Source organism: Scyliorhinus canicula, chromosome 26 (genome assembly GCF_902713615.1).
Source record: "Scyliorhinus canicula chromosome 26, sScyCan1.1, whole genome shotgun sequence".
Taxonomy (NCBI): domain Eukaryota; kingdom Metazoa; phylum Chordata; class Chondrichthyes; order Carcharhiniformes; family Scyliorhinidae; genus Scyliorhinus; species Scyliorhinus canicula.
Window position 1 is genome coordinate 24,374,121 of NC_052171.1, and position 16,789 is coordinate 24,390,909.

Consider the following 16,789-nt stretch of genomic DNA (forward strand, 5'->3'; position numbering starts at 1 on the left):
AATCCCGGACTCTGGATTACTGCCCGTTCCCAATCCCGTTCTCTGGATTACTGCCTGTTCCCAATCCCGGACTCTGTATTACTGCCTGTTCCTAATCCCGGACTCTGGATTACAGCCCGTTCCCAATCCCGGACTCTGGATTAATGCCCGTTCCCAATCCCGGACTCTGGATTACAGCCCGTTCCCAATCCCGGACTCTGGATTACTGCCCGTTCCCAATCCCGGACTCTGGATTACTGCCCGTTCCCAATCCCGGACTCTGGATTACAGCCCGTTCCCAATCCCGGACTCTGGATCACTGCCTGTTCCTAATCCCAGACTCTGGATTGATGCCCGTTCCCAATCCCGGACTCTGGATTACAGCCCGTTCCCAATCCCGGTCTCTGGATTACTGCCCGTTCCCAATCCCGGTCTCTGTATCACTGCCCGTTCCCAATCCCGGACTCTGGATTACTGCCCGTTCCCAATCCCGGAATCTGGATCACTGCCCGTTCCCAATCCCGGTCTCTGTATCACTGCCCATTCCCAATCCCGTTCTCTGTATTACTGCCTGTTCCCAATCCCAGACTCTGGTTTCAGCCTGTTCCCAATCCCAGACTCTGGCTCACTGCCCGTTCCCAATCCCGGTCTCTGTATCACTGTCCAGTCCCAATCCCGGTCTCTGTATTACTGCCTGTTCCCAATCCCGGACTCTGGTTTCAGCCTGTTCCCTATCCCAGACTCTGGCTCACTGCCCGTTCCCAATCCCGGACTCTGTATCACTGCCCGTTCCCAATCCCGGTCTCTGGATTACAGCCCGTTCCCAATCCCGGACTCTGGATTACTGCCCGTTCCCAATCCCGGACTCTGGATTACTGCCCGTTCCCAATCCCGTTCTCTGGATTACTGCCTGTTCCCAATCCCGGACTCTGTATTACTGCCCGTTCCCAATCCCGGACTCTGGATTACTGCCCGTTCCCAATCCCGGACTCTGGATTACTGCCCGTTCCCAATCCCGGACTCTGGATTACTGCCCGTTCCCAATCCCGGACTCTGGATTACAGCCCGTTCCCAATCCCGGACTCTGGATCACTGCCTGTTCCTAATCCCAGACTCTGGATTAATGCCCGTTCCCAATCCCGGACTCTGGATTACAGCCCATTCCCAATCCGGTCTCTGGATTACTGCCCGTTCCCAATCCCGGTCTCTGTATCACTGCCCGTTCCCAATCCCGGACTCTGGATTACTGCCCGTTCCCAATCCCGGACTCTGGCTCACTGCCCGTTCCCAATCCCAGAATCTGGATCACTGCCCGTTCCCAATCCCGGTCTCTGTATCACTGCCCATTCCCAATCCCGTTCTCTGGATTACTGCCCGTTCCCAATCCCGGACTCTGGCTCACTGCCTGTTCCCAATCCCGGTCTCTGTATCACTGCCCATTCCCAATCCCATTCTCTGGATTACTGCCCGTTCCCAATCCCGGACTCTGGCTCACTGCCTGTTCCAAATCCTCGCGATTTGAATTCAACGGTGCAGAGTTTGAAGTCGACCTTAACAGCGGGTTGTCAGGGTCTGTGTGCTTGATGGAGCTGTCTCTTTTCTCTCTCATCTGACCCTTTCTGTGTTTTGAGCAGAGTGTGAACCAGCCAAGGGACTGGTACAAAAGGATGTTTCAACAGATTCACAGCAAACCCACAGGTAACTGCTCACTATTACTGTCTGAGACTTGCAAGACCAATGGGTGGAGGAGAAGGGAATGAAACGGAGGGTAAAGCAGGGAAGAAGGATGAGGGAAAGGGGAGCAGGCAGGAATAGGTAGGGAAGGCTACTGGGAGGAGGTGGAGGGTAGCAGAATGGATGAGACAGGCAGGAGGAGAGACCGAGGTCTAAAAGTAGAATAAAGGCTGGCATTTATACAAAGCCCCTCCCAAATTCATAACATCCTGGAAAGCTTCACAGTCAATTTTCACACTGTAAAGATCCAGTGAACAGACAGGAAAAAAATATCAAATCAGCTGTTATAATATTCATGGTTTAGGCACAATATTAAGCTGGATACTGGATAGGATTTCCCAGTTCCAGTAGTGCTGTGGGATCTTTTACATCCCCAGGAGGGAAGATGGGCCTTAACATTTCAATGAAAAGACGGCACCGTCAACAGAGCAGCACTCCCTCACTGACACCTGGTGTGTTAGTCAAGGTTTTGTGTTCAACTTATTCCGATCCCAAACCCCAACAGTGACTCGGATACTGGGCAGAAACCCCAATATTTTAGTTTATTTTGTAAGACTATGCGGGAAGAATTTGTCGCTGCAGGAGTGATTGCATGAAGAAATGGGAATTTGGTATTTTGAAACTAAGCTTTATTATTAACACACAATTGAGTTTTTTAATTTAGAGTACCCAATTAATTTAATCCAATTAAGGGGCAATTTAGCGTGGCCAATGCACCTCCTCTACACAGCTTTGACAAAGAGTCATCGGACTCGAAACGTTCGCTCTTTTCTCTCCCTACAGATGCTGCCAGACTTGCTGAGATTTTCCAGCATTTTCCCTTTAGTTTCAGATTCCAGCATCCGCAGTAATTTGCTTTTATTGCTCTACACATCTTTTGGGTTAGATACATAGAACAGTACAGCACAGAACAGGCCCTCGGCCCTCAATGTTGTGCCGAGCCATGATCACCCTACTCAAACCCACGTATCCACCCTATACCCGTAACCCAACAACCCCCCCCTTAACCTTACTTTTATTAGGACACTACGGGCAATTTAGCATGGCCAATCCACCTAACCCGCACATCTTTGGACTGTGGGAGGAAACCGGAGCACCCGGAGGAAATCCACGCACACAGGGGGAGGGCGTGCAGACTCCACACAGACAGTGACCCAGCCGGGAATCGAACCTGGGACCCTGGAGCTGTGAAGCATTTATGCTAACCACCATGCTACCCTGCTGCCCCATGAGGTTGTGAGGGCAGAACCTATGCAAACACGGGGAGAATGTGCAAACTCCACACAGACAGTGACCCAGAGCCGGGATCGAACCTGGGACCTCGGTGCCGTGGGGCAGACGTGCTAACCACTGTGCCACCGTGCCGGCCACAATTAAGTTCTTTAACCTCACACCTGAGACTATCTTACAATTACCCCATAAACACTACAGTACAGTAAATTGAACACCCTTAATTACTGTCTCTATTCTGAATTAAACAACAAGAAGGGAAAAAACATACAGCTCTCAATCTGACACACATCACAATGGCACAGATCAATTCTTGTTTTCTAGAACAGATTTGGCTCCTGTTACAACCCCTGCAGACTCTTGCTGCGTGTCTTCAAAAAGCTGTTTCAACTGGTCTTCTCCTTTTCCTCAGACAAGTCTGCACTGCTTTAAATACTATTGATCTTTTTTAACTATCCAACTGTGAGAGAAAAAGATTTTACTGGTCCTCACGGTAGCATGGTGGTTAGCATCAATGCTTCACAGCTCCAGGGTCCCAGGTTCGATTCCCGGCTGGGTCACTGTCTGTGTGGAGTCTGCACGTCCTCCCCGTGTGCGTGTGGGTTTCCTCCGGGTGCTCCGGTTTCCTCCCACAGTCCAAAGATGTGCGGGTTAGGTGGATTGGCCATGCTAAATTGCCCGTAGTGTAAGGTTAATGGGGGGATTGTTGGGTTACGGGTATACGGGTTTTCAAAAACATGACCACTGCAGTCAAACACACTAATCCCAGGCTTTTAACTGTTATATTGCCAAATGTTTATAATCCAAAATGTCTACAACCTGCATTTGTCACAACCGTTTCCAGTCGTGTTTTGTTGCTCTGTTTACTTGCTATAGCTACAGCAATCAATATGGTCGCCTCCTTTAATCCGAATTATGTCTATCCTTTAGAGTCGCCAGGTATCTCTCGATACCACCACAAGGTTCGAACCAAATACCGATCAAAGAGCCAATACACCAGTTAGTTAGTTCAAAGTTAATACTATTTATTTAAACACACAGTAAGATCTACTCATGCACAAAGTACTACAAACTATCTCTAACTCTAACGCCAATACTTAACTTCGGGTGCCCATTTAGTCAGAGGAACAATGGCTGTTGTTCAGATCTGAGGCTGTTGGGTTCGAAGGGATACAGGAGAACAGCTAAGATCGTCTGCCTGGTAGCGAGCGTTGACCTTGAACTTACTTGCTTCTGGTGATGCTGGTGGATCACCAGAGAGCCAAATCCAAGAGACTGAGTCTCTGGTGGGAGTTCCTTCTTATAGAACATAGAACAGTACAGCACAGAACAGGCCCTTCGGCCCTCGATGTTGTGCCGAGCAATGATCACCCTACTCAAACCCACGTATCCACCCTATACCCGTAACCCAACAATCTCCCCCTTAACCTTTTTAGGACACTACGGGGAATTTAGCATGGCCAATCCACCTAACCCGCACATCTTTGGACTGTGGGAGGAAACCGGAGCACCCGGAGGAAACCCACGCACACACGGGGAGGACGTGCAGACTCCGCACAGACAGTGACCCAAGCTGGGAATCGAACCTGGGACCCTGGAGCTGTGAAACATTTATGCTAACCACCATGCTACCGTGCTGCCCATACTTCTTATACTTGGAGGGGCTTCGCGCGCTTTTAGGCAGGCCTTAAACTTGGTCCCAATTAATTGGGCAGCTTCTCGATCAATGTGATCGATTTTAACCAATAAAGAGGTGGGTGCCCTGATGGCTGGGCGTGTCTTAGGTGGCCGTTGGCCTTGCTTTATTTGTGTCTTTTGGTTGGGGTACTGGCGCCGGGATGTCTGCAGCAGTATCAACTGCCTGAGTTTTAGTCCTTTGTTTCTCGGAGATGGGCCATCAATATGCTAATTGACCCAGAGTTTCAATTCTGTCTGGTAACTGCTTCCCGAATGTACATTCAGGCACTGTGCCTGCTTGCTGTCTAGCATTGACCACATTTCCCTACATTCTTTGTGAGCGTCCATTTTGTGTTCTGGAAGTGGCCATCGCAGATGGCTACAGTTTGGTCCCTCAGCTTGCACACTCAGAGGTGAGAAATCTCCCCATGCAGTCACAAGCGATCGTGTCACCCAGGAATGTTAGAATAGTTTCTTTGGGTAAACATCTGAACTTCGATTGAGCTTTGTTGATTGGTTCACTGGGGAGAATCATTACTGCGTGACAACTTTCCGTGAGGTAAGGGATTGCTGCGCGAGGGGCTTCCTTCAGGATGGGATTTCTGACGGAGTGAATTATTGTGGGAGGAGATCTCCAGAGGCATGGATCCCCTACGGATGGTGATTCCGGGGAGGGGAACTGGATTCCTGGGGGAGGAAATCCCGAGGGAAGGGCATTTGAGGAGTGATGGAGGAGGGGCATTGGACATCCTGAGGATGTGGAAGGAGCTATATAAATGTAGGTGTCTTTGTGGAATTGCTATTTGGCTCATTTCAGAATGAAATGCCAGAATCTTTTATTACAGATGATGAACTTGGAACCGATGATGTGACAGTCCCATCAGACAGTAAGTTTCGATATTTTATACTTTAACAGGATAAATTTCAATAATTTCATACTGACCAACTTTTTTTAAGTGTTGACATTGACTCATTTGATGAGGGGAGGGGATAGAGGAATGTGGAATAAAGATGGGTAGACGAGGTTGAGGTGCAGCCTAAGCATGACCTGATGGACTTGTCCGAACAGGCCGAGGGGGTGGATGGCCGCCTCCTCCCTCTTCCTCACTATTATATTTGGCAAGTTGAAAGGGTTTTTATTGTGGATTTTGGTTCCGGGTTTTTCATGTTTGCGTTTCTCAGGCGGGGAGGGTGATGTTTGTCTTTGCACAGAGAGTTGAGTCTGTGGCGTTCACGCCCAGAGTTAGTGATTGAAGCAGAGACCAGGACAATATTTCAGGACAGGTTAGATAGCAGCTAAAGGAAAGGAATCTCCCAAGAATATGGGAACTTTTTTTTCCTATTTAGAGTACCCAATTATTTTTTTTCCAATTAAGGGGCAAATTAACGTGGCCAATCCACCTGTCCTGAACATCTTTGGGTTGTGGGGGTGAAACCCACGCAGACACGGGGAGAATGTGCAAACTCCACACGGACAGTGACCCAGGGCTGGGATTCAAACCCGGGTCCTCAGCGACGTAGGCATCAATGCTAACCACTGTGCCGCCCTAGGAATATGAGAACATTGAGGATTAACAGCAGCACTGATTGGAAGGGATGAAAATTGCTGTTCAGTGAGCCTTGTAAAAGCATGAGGGACATGTACATTCACCATGGCAATGACTGACTCGCCAACCCATCAGTACTCTTTTCTCATGCAGTACAATTTGTTATTCCCTTGAAATTTGGTATTCTTGCATCTGTCCTAATGAGTGCAAGACCAAAAGCTTCAGCAGCTTGTCTTTTTTCAGCAACATATATATTTGCCGATGGTCCAGAGACATGCGGTGTTGTAGACAGTGAGTCACAAAGTTTTACCGACCCATCATGTCTGCGGCGGCCATCAAGCACCTATCTATTCTACTCCCATTGTCCAGCACTTTGTCCGTAGCCTTATTTGCTGTGGGCTTTCAAGTGCTCATCTCAATACCTCTTAAATGTTGTGAGGGTTCCTGCTTCTACCACTTGCCCTTTCAGGCAGTGAGTTCCAGATTCCCACTACCCTCAGGGTGAAAAGGTTTCCTCCAAATACCTTCCAAATCCCGTACCAGCCTCCCCGGACAGGCGCCGGAATGTGGCGACTAGGGGCTTTTCACAGTAACTTCATTGAAGCCTACTCGTGACAATAAGCAATTTTCATTTCATTTCAAATCTTCTGTCCCTTACCTTAATTTCAACCTAATTTCACTGTGGATAGGAGTTAACAGTACGAAGAGATAAACATAAAGTGAATGGTGTGATGAATGTAGGAGTTTCTGATTAATTGTATTATACGTGTTTGGTGCAGTGAGGGTTAAACGCCTGAGTTGGTGTGTGCGACTGGAAGTAGTACACTGCAGTAGTGTTTGTAAAGTTCCTGGTTTAAAAGGCAACTATGATTTTGGGAGCCAGGGATGCAATTAAAGCGTCATAAAAGTTTGGGCTAATGGATCTTTGTTTGGGTTAGTTAATTAGATACATTAAAGAAAGACGATGTAACTAACAGGAGGAGCTAGAATATCAGGAATTTTAGCAGAGATTGTTTGATTTTCCTGAAAGTCAACCCATGAAGACAGTTTCTGCATTATTCTGACAGGATACAGGTCTATCTCTTAAAGCAGACTCAAAGAACCTCTCTCAAGCAAGTATGCCTGGGTCTGCTGCCCGTATTTGAAAGTGGACTGAGAGCCGAGGTGGTTTTGTTGTTAGAGTGGGAATAAAGATAGCAGTTAAGGATTATTGTGCCACTATAGATTAGCATTGTTTAAGGGGTAATTGTAATCGATTTTCTTGTGTGATGTTAAAGATATTTTAATACTGTGTTAATGATGAAGTTTGTTTTCACATACCATTTCCCTATTTCTCCGTGAAATCACCCCTTCCTCACAGTCTTACAAAATTAAAATAAAATATTGGAGTTTCTGTCAGTGAGTCGCTATCAGGGTCTACTCTGGGATCGTAATAATAGACAAAACTGTGGCAGCTGTATAAATGTCTGAAGTCATTGACTTTGGACCTAAAGGGCATAGAACTTTCCACAGCTGATAGTTTCTAATGGGGAAAAGCTAAAAACAGTGAAGGTGCAGGTAGATTATTGAAATGCCGTGACTGATACAGAAAATACTCAAGAAGGTTCAATGAATGCTCATCTTTACCTTTAGAGAGTCAAACTACAAGGGGGTAGAAGTCATGCTTCAATTATACCGAGCCCTGGTTAGACAATAACTGGGATACTGGGAACAGTTCTGGGCCTGACACCAGTGACGCTATATATTGGCCTTGAAACATAAATTTCCCAAATGATACCAGAGCTCGAAAGTTAAATCACCAGGAAAGATTCAATAAACTCTTCAGCAAAACCCCAGGACTGTACGACCAAAACTAAATCAGGATGTGTTACTTTCTATTTCATTGTGGAAGTCATTGATTTGTAATGGCTGGAATTTTGAAGTTTTGGGGTGATTCGATCATGATTTCCAGCTCTGAAGGGGAGCTGGAAGGGTAGGTGGAGAGAAATGATTTCCATTTGTTGGAGATTCAAACCCAGTGAAGAAAGCACCTGGACACACAAAGGAAGACAAAAGTTTGGAACTCTCTGCCACAAATTGTCACAGTCCCCATAGAGATCGTTCACTTAAAAGAGCTGAATTTCCCAGTGACCAATGGAAAGAGCTGAAGAACAAGATTTCACATTTTAAGACTTTTACTGTAACAAACAGACTGAAATAAACGGAGATAAATCAATACACCAAGCTAAAGAAAATGTGCAGCCACATTAACCAACTAACAGAATCAAAATGCATGTTTGCAACCCTTTTCACTGTGCACCATGCTTTTAACAGATGTGTAGCATTATAGGAACAGCCACTCCATGATTCCCAATCTCCAGGCTCACTTCTCCCTGCTGTGCGAGGTCGAAACTTGGTGTCCTTCAAAAATTGTTTCACTCAGCATGAATTCTCTATATCTGATTTTCACCAGCAAACTCCAGGTTCCCAAGAATCTCTAAAAGTCCCTTCTGTTCTGTCCCCTCCTTTACAAACAGAAAAAAAACGTTCACAAGCATCCTCCTTAGTTGTTAGCATAAAACTGTCCTTTCGGCGTCTCAACACAGCAGTAGCTACTTTGTCTGTCTCTCCCTGTGTCTCACAAAGCTGTTGTCCTTTTTTGTGTCCGGACGTGAGAACTGTCAAACTGATTTCCATTTGATTTTTTTTTCCCCTGATGGCAACCAGATTACATGAGCCTGTCTTCAAGCGGGAGTGAAATCCCTTTTCCACTCAAACACCAAGGAGACTTTTTGAAATATCACCGTGTTGTGAAGTCAAATGTTCACAATAAGCTGGTAAATGATGCTGGATCAGCTGTTAAGTTGCAATCTGAGATTGAGAAACCTTTGTGAAACAAAGGTACCAAGGGATATGGGGCAAAAGCTGGTGTATTCAGTTGGGTCTCATATCAGCCTCGATCTCATTAACTAATGGAACAGGCTCGAGGAGCGGCTTTGTACTTTGTTCATACCTTCCTGAAGTGGGGTTTGGATGAACGCGTGAGAGTACTGCAAACTCATCCACAGCTGGCCTGGTTACAAATGGCCAAGGATTAAGAATCGATTTGAAAGATCCTTATTTCAAACTCTTCTCTTTCAGGGGCATCCCATTCTAGTGACCTCCCCCATGGTTTGACACAAGTGGAAACTGCAGAGCATGACCTTCTGCAGCCAGATTTCACCCTGAGTCACTGGTAGGTATGATGGTGGCGTTCGCTATCACTGGAGATTCAGACCAGCGAGGGTTAACCGCTCCTCCACTTACCGAGCACAAATTCCTTTCCAATGACACCAGCTATCATTCTGCCTGCAGTATTGTGGAACCAGTATTGCCAAGGAGGCCAGACATAACGGGGTGGGGGGGGCGGTAAATTTCCTGCTGATTAAATTAATTAGTTGGAGGGTCCAGAGAGAAGAAGATTCTGGCTGGGTGCTCCTTTCCTCGGCAGGTGAAACTCTCGGCATGCCTTCAACCGTACCCTGCCCGCTCCAGGGATGCAATGCCTGGGACCTGCAGCTAAAGGAGACTGTGGCAGAACACCCCCAACACCACCAGCCCTTTCCCTTTTCCTCTCTTGATCCCCCCCTCCTCAATTACCCAGAGGGGCTGAATGGGTCCTTTCCCGTATGTTCAGAAAGGGGAGGTACAGAGGTAGAGCTGCCTCTCAGGCACCGGGCCAAGCTGCTGGGAATACAGAGAGCGGCTGAAGATGTTGCTCTCCTTTGCTGTGAGTGTACGATGAAAAAGTGCCTGTGGAATGTGAGCGATGTGTTTGTGTTCAGTCCAGCCACAGACTAGAGTCTCAACATGTTGTGAGATGTGGAGTTTCACCAAGAAACGCTCCGACTCGGTTCTCATCTCCCTGAGCAACCATAAGATTTGATTTGGCATTTCCTTTCTGGACTGCAGGAAGGAGCTGGAACTCCGAGGGGTAGGGAGTGAAGGCCACAGACTGCAGGCTCAGCACAGGAGTATATTCAGCTATGAACCACAAGACTGGACGGTCCAGGAAGCTGAACAGCAGGTCAGTCCCTTCACGCTGTGCTTCACTGACCCCATTTCTCACTTCACTCTGTTTTACCCTCTCTATCCATCTCTCTCTGTACACTACTCTCTCTCTCTTCTGTCTCTCTCTCTCTTTCTGTCTCTCTCTCTGTCTGTCTATCCCTCCTCCCCCTCTCTCTCTCTCTCTCTTTCTGTCTATCTCTCCTCCCCCCCTCTCTGTCTCTCTCTCTCTCTCTCTCGATCTCTCTCTCTCTCTGTCTGTCTCCCTCTCCTCCCTCTCGCTCTCTCTCTGTCCTCCCTCTCTCTCTCTATCTGTCTGTCTCTCTCACTCTCTCTTTGTCTCTCTCTCTCTCTATCTCTCCCTCTCTCCCCCTCTCTCTCTGTCACTCTCTCTCCTCCCTCTCTCGCTCTCTCTCTCTATCCCTCACTCTCCTCCCTCTCTCTCTCCCCATTCCCCTCTCGCTCTCCCCATCCCCCCGCTCGCTCTCTCTGTGCTCTCTTGTATTCTATGAATTGATATCCCATTGTTGAAAATAGGGGGGGGGAGACATGGCAGGGTGTGAACACTCTTGAGCTTGTGACAGATGGAGCTGTAGGTGTCCCTCAATACAAGCTCACCTTCTGCTCTCATTAAACAAACTAAATGCTTTCCCCACCCAGAGCAGATCACTAGAAATGTTAGATTGAGCAAAGGTCAATCAGCAGCCAGGAATCTGCAGAGTTTTGCAAACTGTAACACAAAATCTTCCAGCTGGTTACTGAGTGACTGTGAGGGAGCTGGATTAACATCAGTAGAGATAGTCAGTAACACAGGGTGCTGGGGGGAAGAGGGGTTACTGAGTGACAGTGTGAGGGAGCTGGATTAACATCAGTAGAGATACAGTCAGTAACACAGGGTGCTGGGGGAGAGGGGTTACTAAGTGACAGTGTGAGGGAGCTGGATTAACGTCAGTAAAGATACAGTCAGTAACAGGGTGCTGGGGGGAGAGGGGTTACTGAGTGACAATGTGAGGGAGCTGGGGGAGAGGGGTTACTGAGTGACAGTGTAAGGGAGCTGGATTAACATCAGTAGAGATACAGTCAGTAACACAGGGTGCTGGGGGAGAGGGGTTACTGAGTGACAGTGTGAGGGTGCTGGATTAACATCAGTAGAGATACAGTCAGTAACACAGGGTGCTGGGGGAGAGGGGTTACTGAGTGACAGTGTGAGGGGGCTGCATTAACATCAGTAGAGATACAGTCAGTAACACAGGCTGCTGGGGGAGAGGGGTTACTGAGTGACAGTGTGAGGGAGCTGGGGGAGAGGGGTTACTGAGTGACAGTGTGAGGGAGCTGGATTAACATCAGTAGAGATACAGTCAGTAACACAGGGTGCTGGGGGAGAGGGGTTACTGAGTGACAGTGTGATGGAGCTGGATTAACATCAGTAGGGATACAGTCAGTAACACAGGGTGCTGGGGGAGAGGGGTTACTGAGTGACAGTGTGAGGGAGCTGGATTAACATCAGTAGAGATACAGTCCGTAACACAGGGTGCTGGGGGGAGAGGGGTTACTGAGTGACAGTGTGAGGGAGCTGGATTAACATCAGTAGAGATACAGTCAGTAACACAGGGTGCTGGGGGAGAGGGGTTACTGAGTGACAGTGTGAGGGAGGGGGATTAACATCAGTAGAGATACAGTCAGTAACACAGGCTGCTGGGGGAGAGGGGTGTCAGGAGGTAGCTCCTGTTTGTCAGTCCCCCATCACCTCCACTAATGTTACTGCTTTTTTCCAATTATTTTGGACGAGTGTTCAGTTCTGAACTCATCAACCAGGAGACTGTTGAGCTCAGTTGAGATGAGGGACTGTGCTGAATATCTCAGCTGTCCCCAGCTCCATCTCAATCGAACCTCCAAATCAGATGGGCGGACTATGGGTCTTGTTTGTGTCAGGGCTGACCCACCCCTCGACAAGGTTCCACTGTATCTGCCTCTTGCACCCTGCCTGCTGCAGGCAGTAATCCTCAAGGGAATTTATCGAAGCAGATGGGGAGAGAGGGGAATGGAGGGCTGCCAGGGATTGAGCTGTTCAGAGGAAGATGTGGGGCAGAGAAGGCGGCGAACCGGATTTACTAACACTGTGCCATTGGCAGGTATATCTCTCTGAGACAAAAAGGGGACAGAGGGCAGCTCGGTGGCACAGTGGTTAGCACTGCTGCCTGACCGCGCCGAGGTCCCAGGTTCGATCCCGGCTCTGGGTCACTGTCTGCACATTTTCCCCGTGTCTGCGTGGGTTTCACCCCCACAATCCAAAGATGTGCAGGGTAGGTGGATTGGCCATGCTAAATTGCCCCTTAATTGGAAAAAATAATTGGGTACTCTAAATTTATTTTAAAAGAACGAAAGGGGACAGAAAGCAAGGGAGAGCTGAAGATAAATGGAGGGAGAGACAGAGTTACAGACAGATGCAGGTGAAGAAAATAAAATAACTCACATCAAAGAGAGAGAAACTGGGAGAGAGTGAGAAAGATAGAGAGTGGGAGATGGAGGAGAGAGACAGGGATCGAGGTAAATATGAAAAGAGATAGAGATGAAGTGAGTCAGATGGAAAGAGAGAGGTAGGGGAAGTGACGTGGTGAAAAAATTGGGGAGAGGAGAGAGAGGGAGAGATGGTGGGATGGGGATGTAGACAGAGGAATGGAAAACCAAATCTTAGACAAAAACCCAACTCCTCAGAGATGAGGCTATGTGTGGACTGGAACCCAGAGGTGAGGAATTCGAACAACTGCAAGTATCTGACTGCTCAGTGTCTGGGAATGTCCACTGCCTTGTCCCTGGATCAGAATCCTGGCTCAGTGCTACTGAAGACTGTTGTTTGCCTGCCCGGAGCATTCCTAACGATATATCCTGTTCATTGGTGCAGATCTCACTCGAGACAGAGCTGAGTCAGTTGGAAGCTGAGTTAGATTCTGATCTGCAGAAGCTCAAGTTGCGGCTGGCAGAGAGAGAGAAGACACACCAGGTAAAAACATCATGTCCTCTCAAACTCTGCTGTCTATATCCGAACTCGCACCAAGTCCTATTCACCTAGTCACTGAGCAACACTGGACTCGAGTCAAACACAGCTCAATTTTAAAATGATCGTATCCCTTCTTAGCTTCGCCCCTCACTATACCTGTCATCTTGTTCAGCCTAAACCTCACCGAGATTGCTGCACTTCTCTAGATTAACCTCTGGGGCATCCTCGATTTCATTGAGGACTGTACCTTCAACTGTCTGGCTCCAAAGATTTATAACCCTCTCTATCGCTCTCTTCCTCTTCGGACACTTCTGAAAACCCAGCTCTTGGACCATGTTTCTGGTCACCTGCCCTCTGTGGCTCATTGTCACCACCCTTATCCCTGTAACCTTGCACATCCTCTTTTCACATAACAATCCAATTCCCTTTTGAACACCTGAACTGGAAGCAGTCTCCAGATGGGTCCGAACTAGTGTCTTGTACAAGTTCAACATGATCTCCTTACTCTTATACTCTGTGACCCTATTGATAAAACCTATGATACTGTATGTTTTATTAAAACTCTCTCAACATACCCTGCCATCTTCAATGGCCTATGCACATGTACACCCGGGTACCTATGTTCCTGCACTTCTGTTGAATGGCAGTGCATCAAATACCTTTCAAAATTCTATATACACCACATCAACTGCGTTGCCCTTATCGACCTTCTCTATTACCTCAAAAAACTTCAGCAAGTCAGATAAACATGATTTTCCTTAACCAATCCATTCAGGCTGTCCTTAATTGTCCTACACCTGTCTAAGCGATGATTGATTTTGTCCCGAATAGTTTCCAGAAGTTTTCCTCGCACTGACGTCAGACTGACTGGTCTGAAGCTGCTGGCATTATCCTTGTTCCCCTTTACCAACGAGGGTGCAACATTTGCAATTCTCCAGTCCTCTGGCACCACCCCTGTGCCGAAGGAAGACTGGAAGATTATCGCCAGTGCCTCTGCAATTTCCACTCTCAGTATCTTTGGATACATCTATTGAACCCTGCTACCTGACTCTGTTAAAACACCATATTTCAATTAATCCCAATCTGGCAGTAAAAGCCAGTCTTTTACTGTCACTTTACTCAGCATCTTGAGCCCCTCACACCAACCTTTCTGCACATGGATGTTTCTGCCTTGTTTCCAGTTGTAATGTTCCTCAGTCAATACAGACACTCTGCAACTCGGAATGGAATGGGACATGTTTCACTGGGTCACTGCCACTGGGATCTCTCTGTCAATCTCTGTTGCTGTTCAGCTAGCCTGGTCACATGCTACTTCCAATTCACTCACTTCAACACCTGGTCAAAATGGCTGGGTTTCAATTTCCAACTGGAGTGAATTTCAGGGCAATACAGCACGGGGTTAGATACAGAGTAAAGCCCCGTCTACACTGTCCCCATCAAACACTCCCAGGACAGGTACAGCATGGCGTTAGAAACAGAGTAAATCTCCCTCTACACTGTCCCCAACAAACACTCCCAGGACACGTACAGCACAGGGTTAGATACAGAGTAAAGCTCCCTCTACACCAGGAGTTCTCAACCTTTTTTAACCCATGGACCCTATTTCCTCTTAATTTTTTTGTGGACCCCCATAGCCATTCCTAATCCTTATATTTTGTCCGATGACTAAAGTCCATCTACCTTACCGTGAGGGTTGGAAACGGATTAGCGGTATTTTCGTACGCTGCCAAACTTATTCTAATATGAAAAGTAATGAAAAAAACTTTTTACTGACTAAATTGAATTAAATTACTCTAAAAATAAACAATTCATATCAAATATACACAGTTTCTAGTGATTACTGTGTTAAATCATTCATTAAACTTGTCAAGGAGAAACGATGGGTGATTTTCACCTCCGTTTGTTCTAGGTAACTTTAAATTTACGACACTGTCAAATGTAAAGTTCTTTTCTTCTACTTGATTGCCATAAACAATTCATAGCTACATGAATATTTCTACTTTTAGTATTTTAAAAATTTAATTCTCAGTAATAACAATTGTTCTGAAGTAGAATTGCTCTATGGACCACTAAAATATCACCGTGGACCCCCAATTCGGTATTATTTTTGTGTGGACCCCCAGTAATGTTACATGGACCCCCAGGGTCCATGTGGACCCCGGTTGAGAACCACTGCTCTACACTATCCTCATCAAGCACTCCCAGGACAGGTACAGCACAGGGCTAGATATAGAGTAAAGCTCCCTCTACACTGCCCCCTCAAACACTCCCAGGACAGGTACAGCACGGGGTCAGATACAGAGTAAAGCTCCCGCTCCACTGTCCCCATCAAACACTCCCAGGACAGGTACAGCACGGGGCTAGATACAGAGTAAAGCTCCCTCTACACTGTCCCCCTCAAACACTCCCAGGACAGGTACAGCACAGGGTTAGATACAGAGTAAAGCTCCCTCTACACTGCCCCATCAAACACTCCCAGGTACAGGTTGGGTAGGGCCTGAGGACACTGACCACGTGATGTGCTGATGACCTTTTATTAAGGAATCCTCTTGGTTAGAAGGTGAGATGCTGCCAGGTGGAGTTTAGGACCCAGTGTTGACTTGCTGACTAAGTGTGAGTTACTGACAGCTTCCAAGAATTCCCCATTCCAAACATTCCATCCTGTCTCCTCCTGGGTTCCGGACTTGGATCTTTCAACACTTCTCCGTCTGCTCTTTTTTAGAAAAGCTTGGGAAGTGCGCAGCTGGAAGGAGAGCCACAGAGAGCCAGGTGAGTGTGGGTAAAGTGAGGGAGGGCAGGGTTGTGAATACAGGTCAGGCTTCAGCTGGGATCAGTCAACATTTCACGGCCCTTTGGGGGAATTCTGCCAACCGACTTTCAAGCTACTTCAGTGAGTTTACAGCAGTCACAGTCTGGGGTGTGCACCCAGATATCAACAAATAGATTCTGTGACACCATTTATCTGCTGCGATTGAGAAGGGATTATATAACCACCATGTCTGAACAGTGGATTAGATACTTAATGGCAGGGTCACAACCCATGGTTTTGAAGAGTGTTGGATTTATCTGAGTCTTAAAGTGAGGGGTGTGGGATATATCAGTGTTACAGTGAGGGGTGTGGGGTATATCAGTGTGTTACAGTGAGGGGTGTGGGGTATATCAGTGTTACAGTGAGGTGTGTGGGGTATATCAGTGTGTTACAGTGAGGGGTGTGGGGTATATCAGAGTGTTACAGTGAGGGGTGTGGGGTATATCAGTGTGTTACAGTGAGGGGTGTGGGGTGTATCAGGGTGTAACAGTGAGGGGTGTGGGATATATCAGAGTGTTACAGTGAGGGGTGAGAGATATATCAGCGTTACAGTGAGGGGTGTGGGGTATATCAGAGTGTTACAGTGAGGGGTGTGGGGTGTATCAGGGTGTAACAGTGAGGGGTGTGGGATATATCAGAGTGTTACAGTGAGGGGTGTGGGGTATATCAGTGTGTTACAGTGAGGGGTGTGGGGTGTATCAGGGTGTAACAGTGAGGGGTGTGGGATATATCAGAGTGTTACAGTGAGGGGTGTGGGATATATCAGAGTGTTACAGTGAGGGGTGTGGG

General features: G+C 47.4%; 1 protein-coding gene across 1 annotated transcript in view; it reads left to right on the forward strand.

Annotated features, from left to right (window-relative positions):
- Positions 1-16,789, forward strand: part of LOC119957294 (vinexin-like) — a 75,376-nt gene that overhangs the window by 28,509 nt on the left and 30,078 nt on the right. The window contains exons 6-11 of the mRNA XM_038785131.1: positions 1,614-1,677; positions 5,466-5,507; positions 9,288-9,381; positions 10,098-10,212; positions 13,096-13,194; positions 15,914-15,960. Of these exons, the coding sequence (XP_038641059.1) occupies positions 1,614-1,677; positions 5,466-5,507; positions 9,288-9,381; positions 10,098-10,212; positions 13,096-13,194; positions 15,914-15,960 (461 nt within the window). The remainder of the gene's footprint in view (positions 1-1,613; positions 1,678-5,465; positions 5,508-9,287; positions 9,382-10,097; positions 10,213-13,095; positions 13,195-15,913; positions 15,961-16,789) is intronic.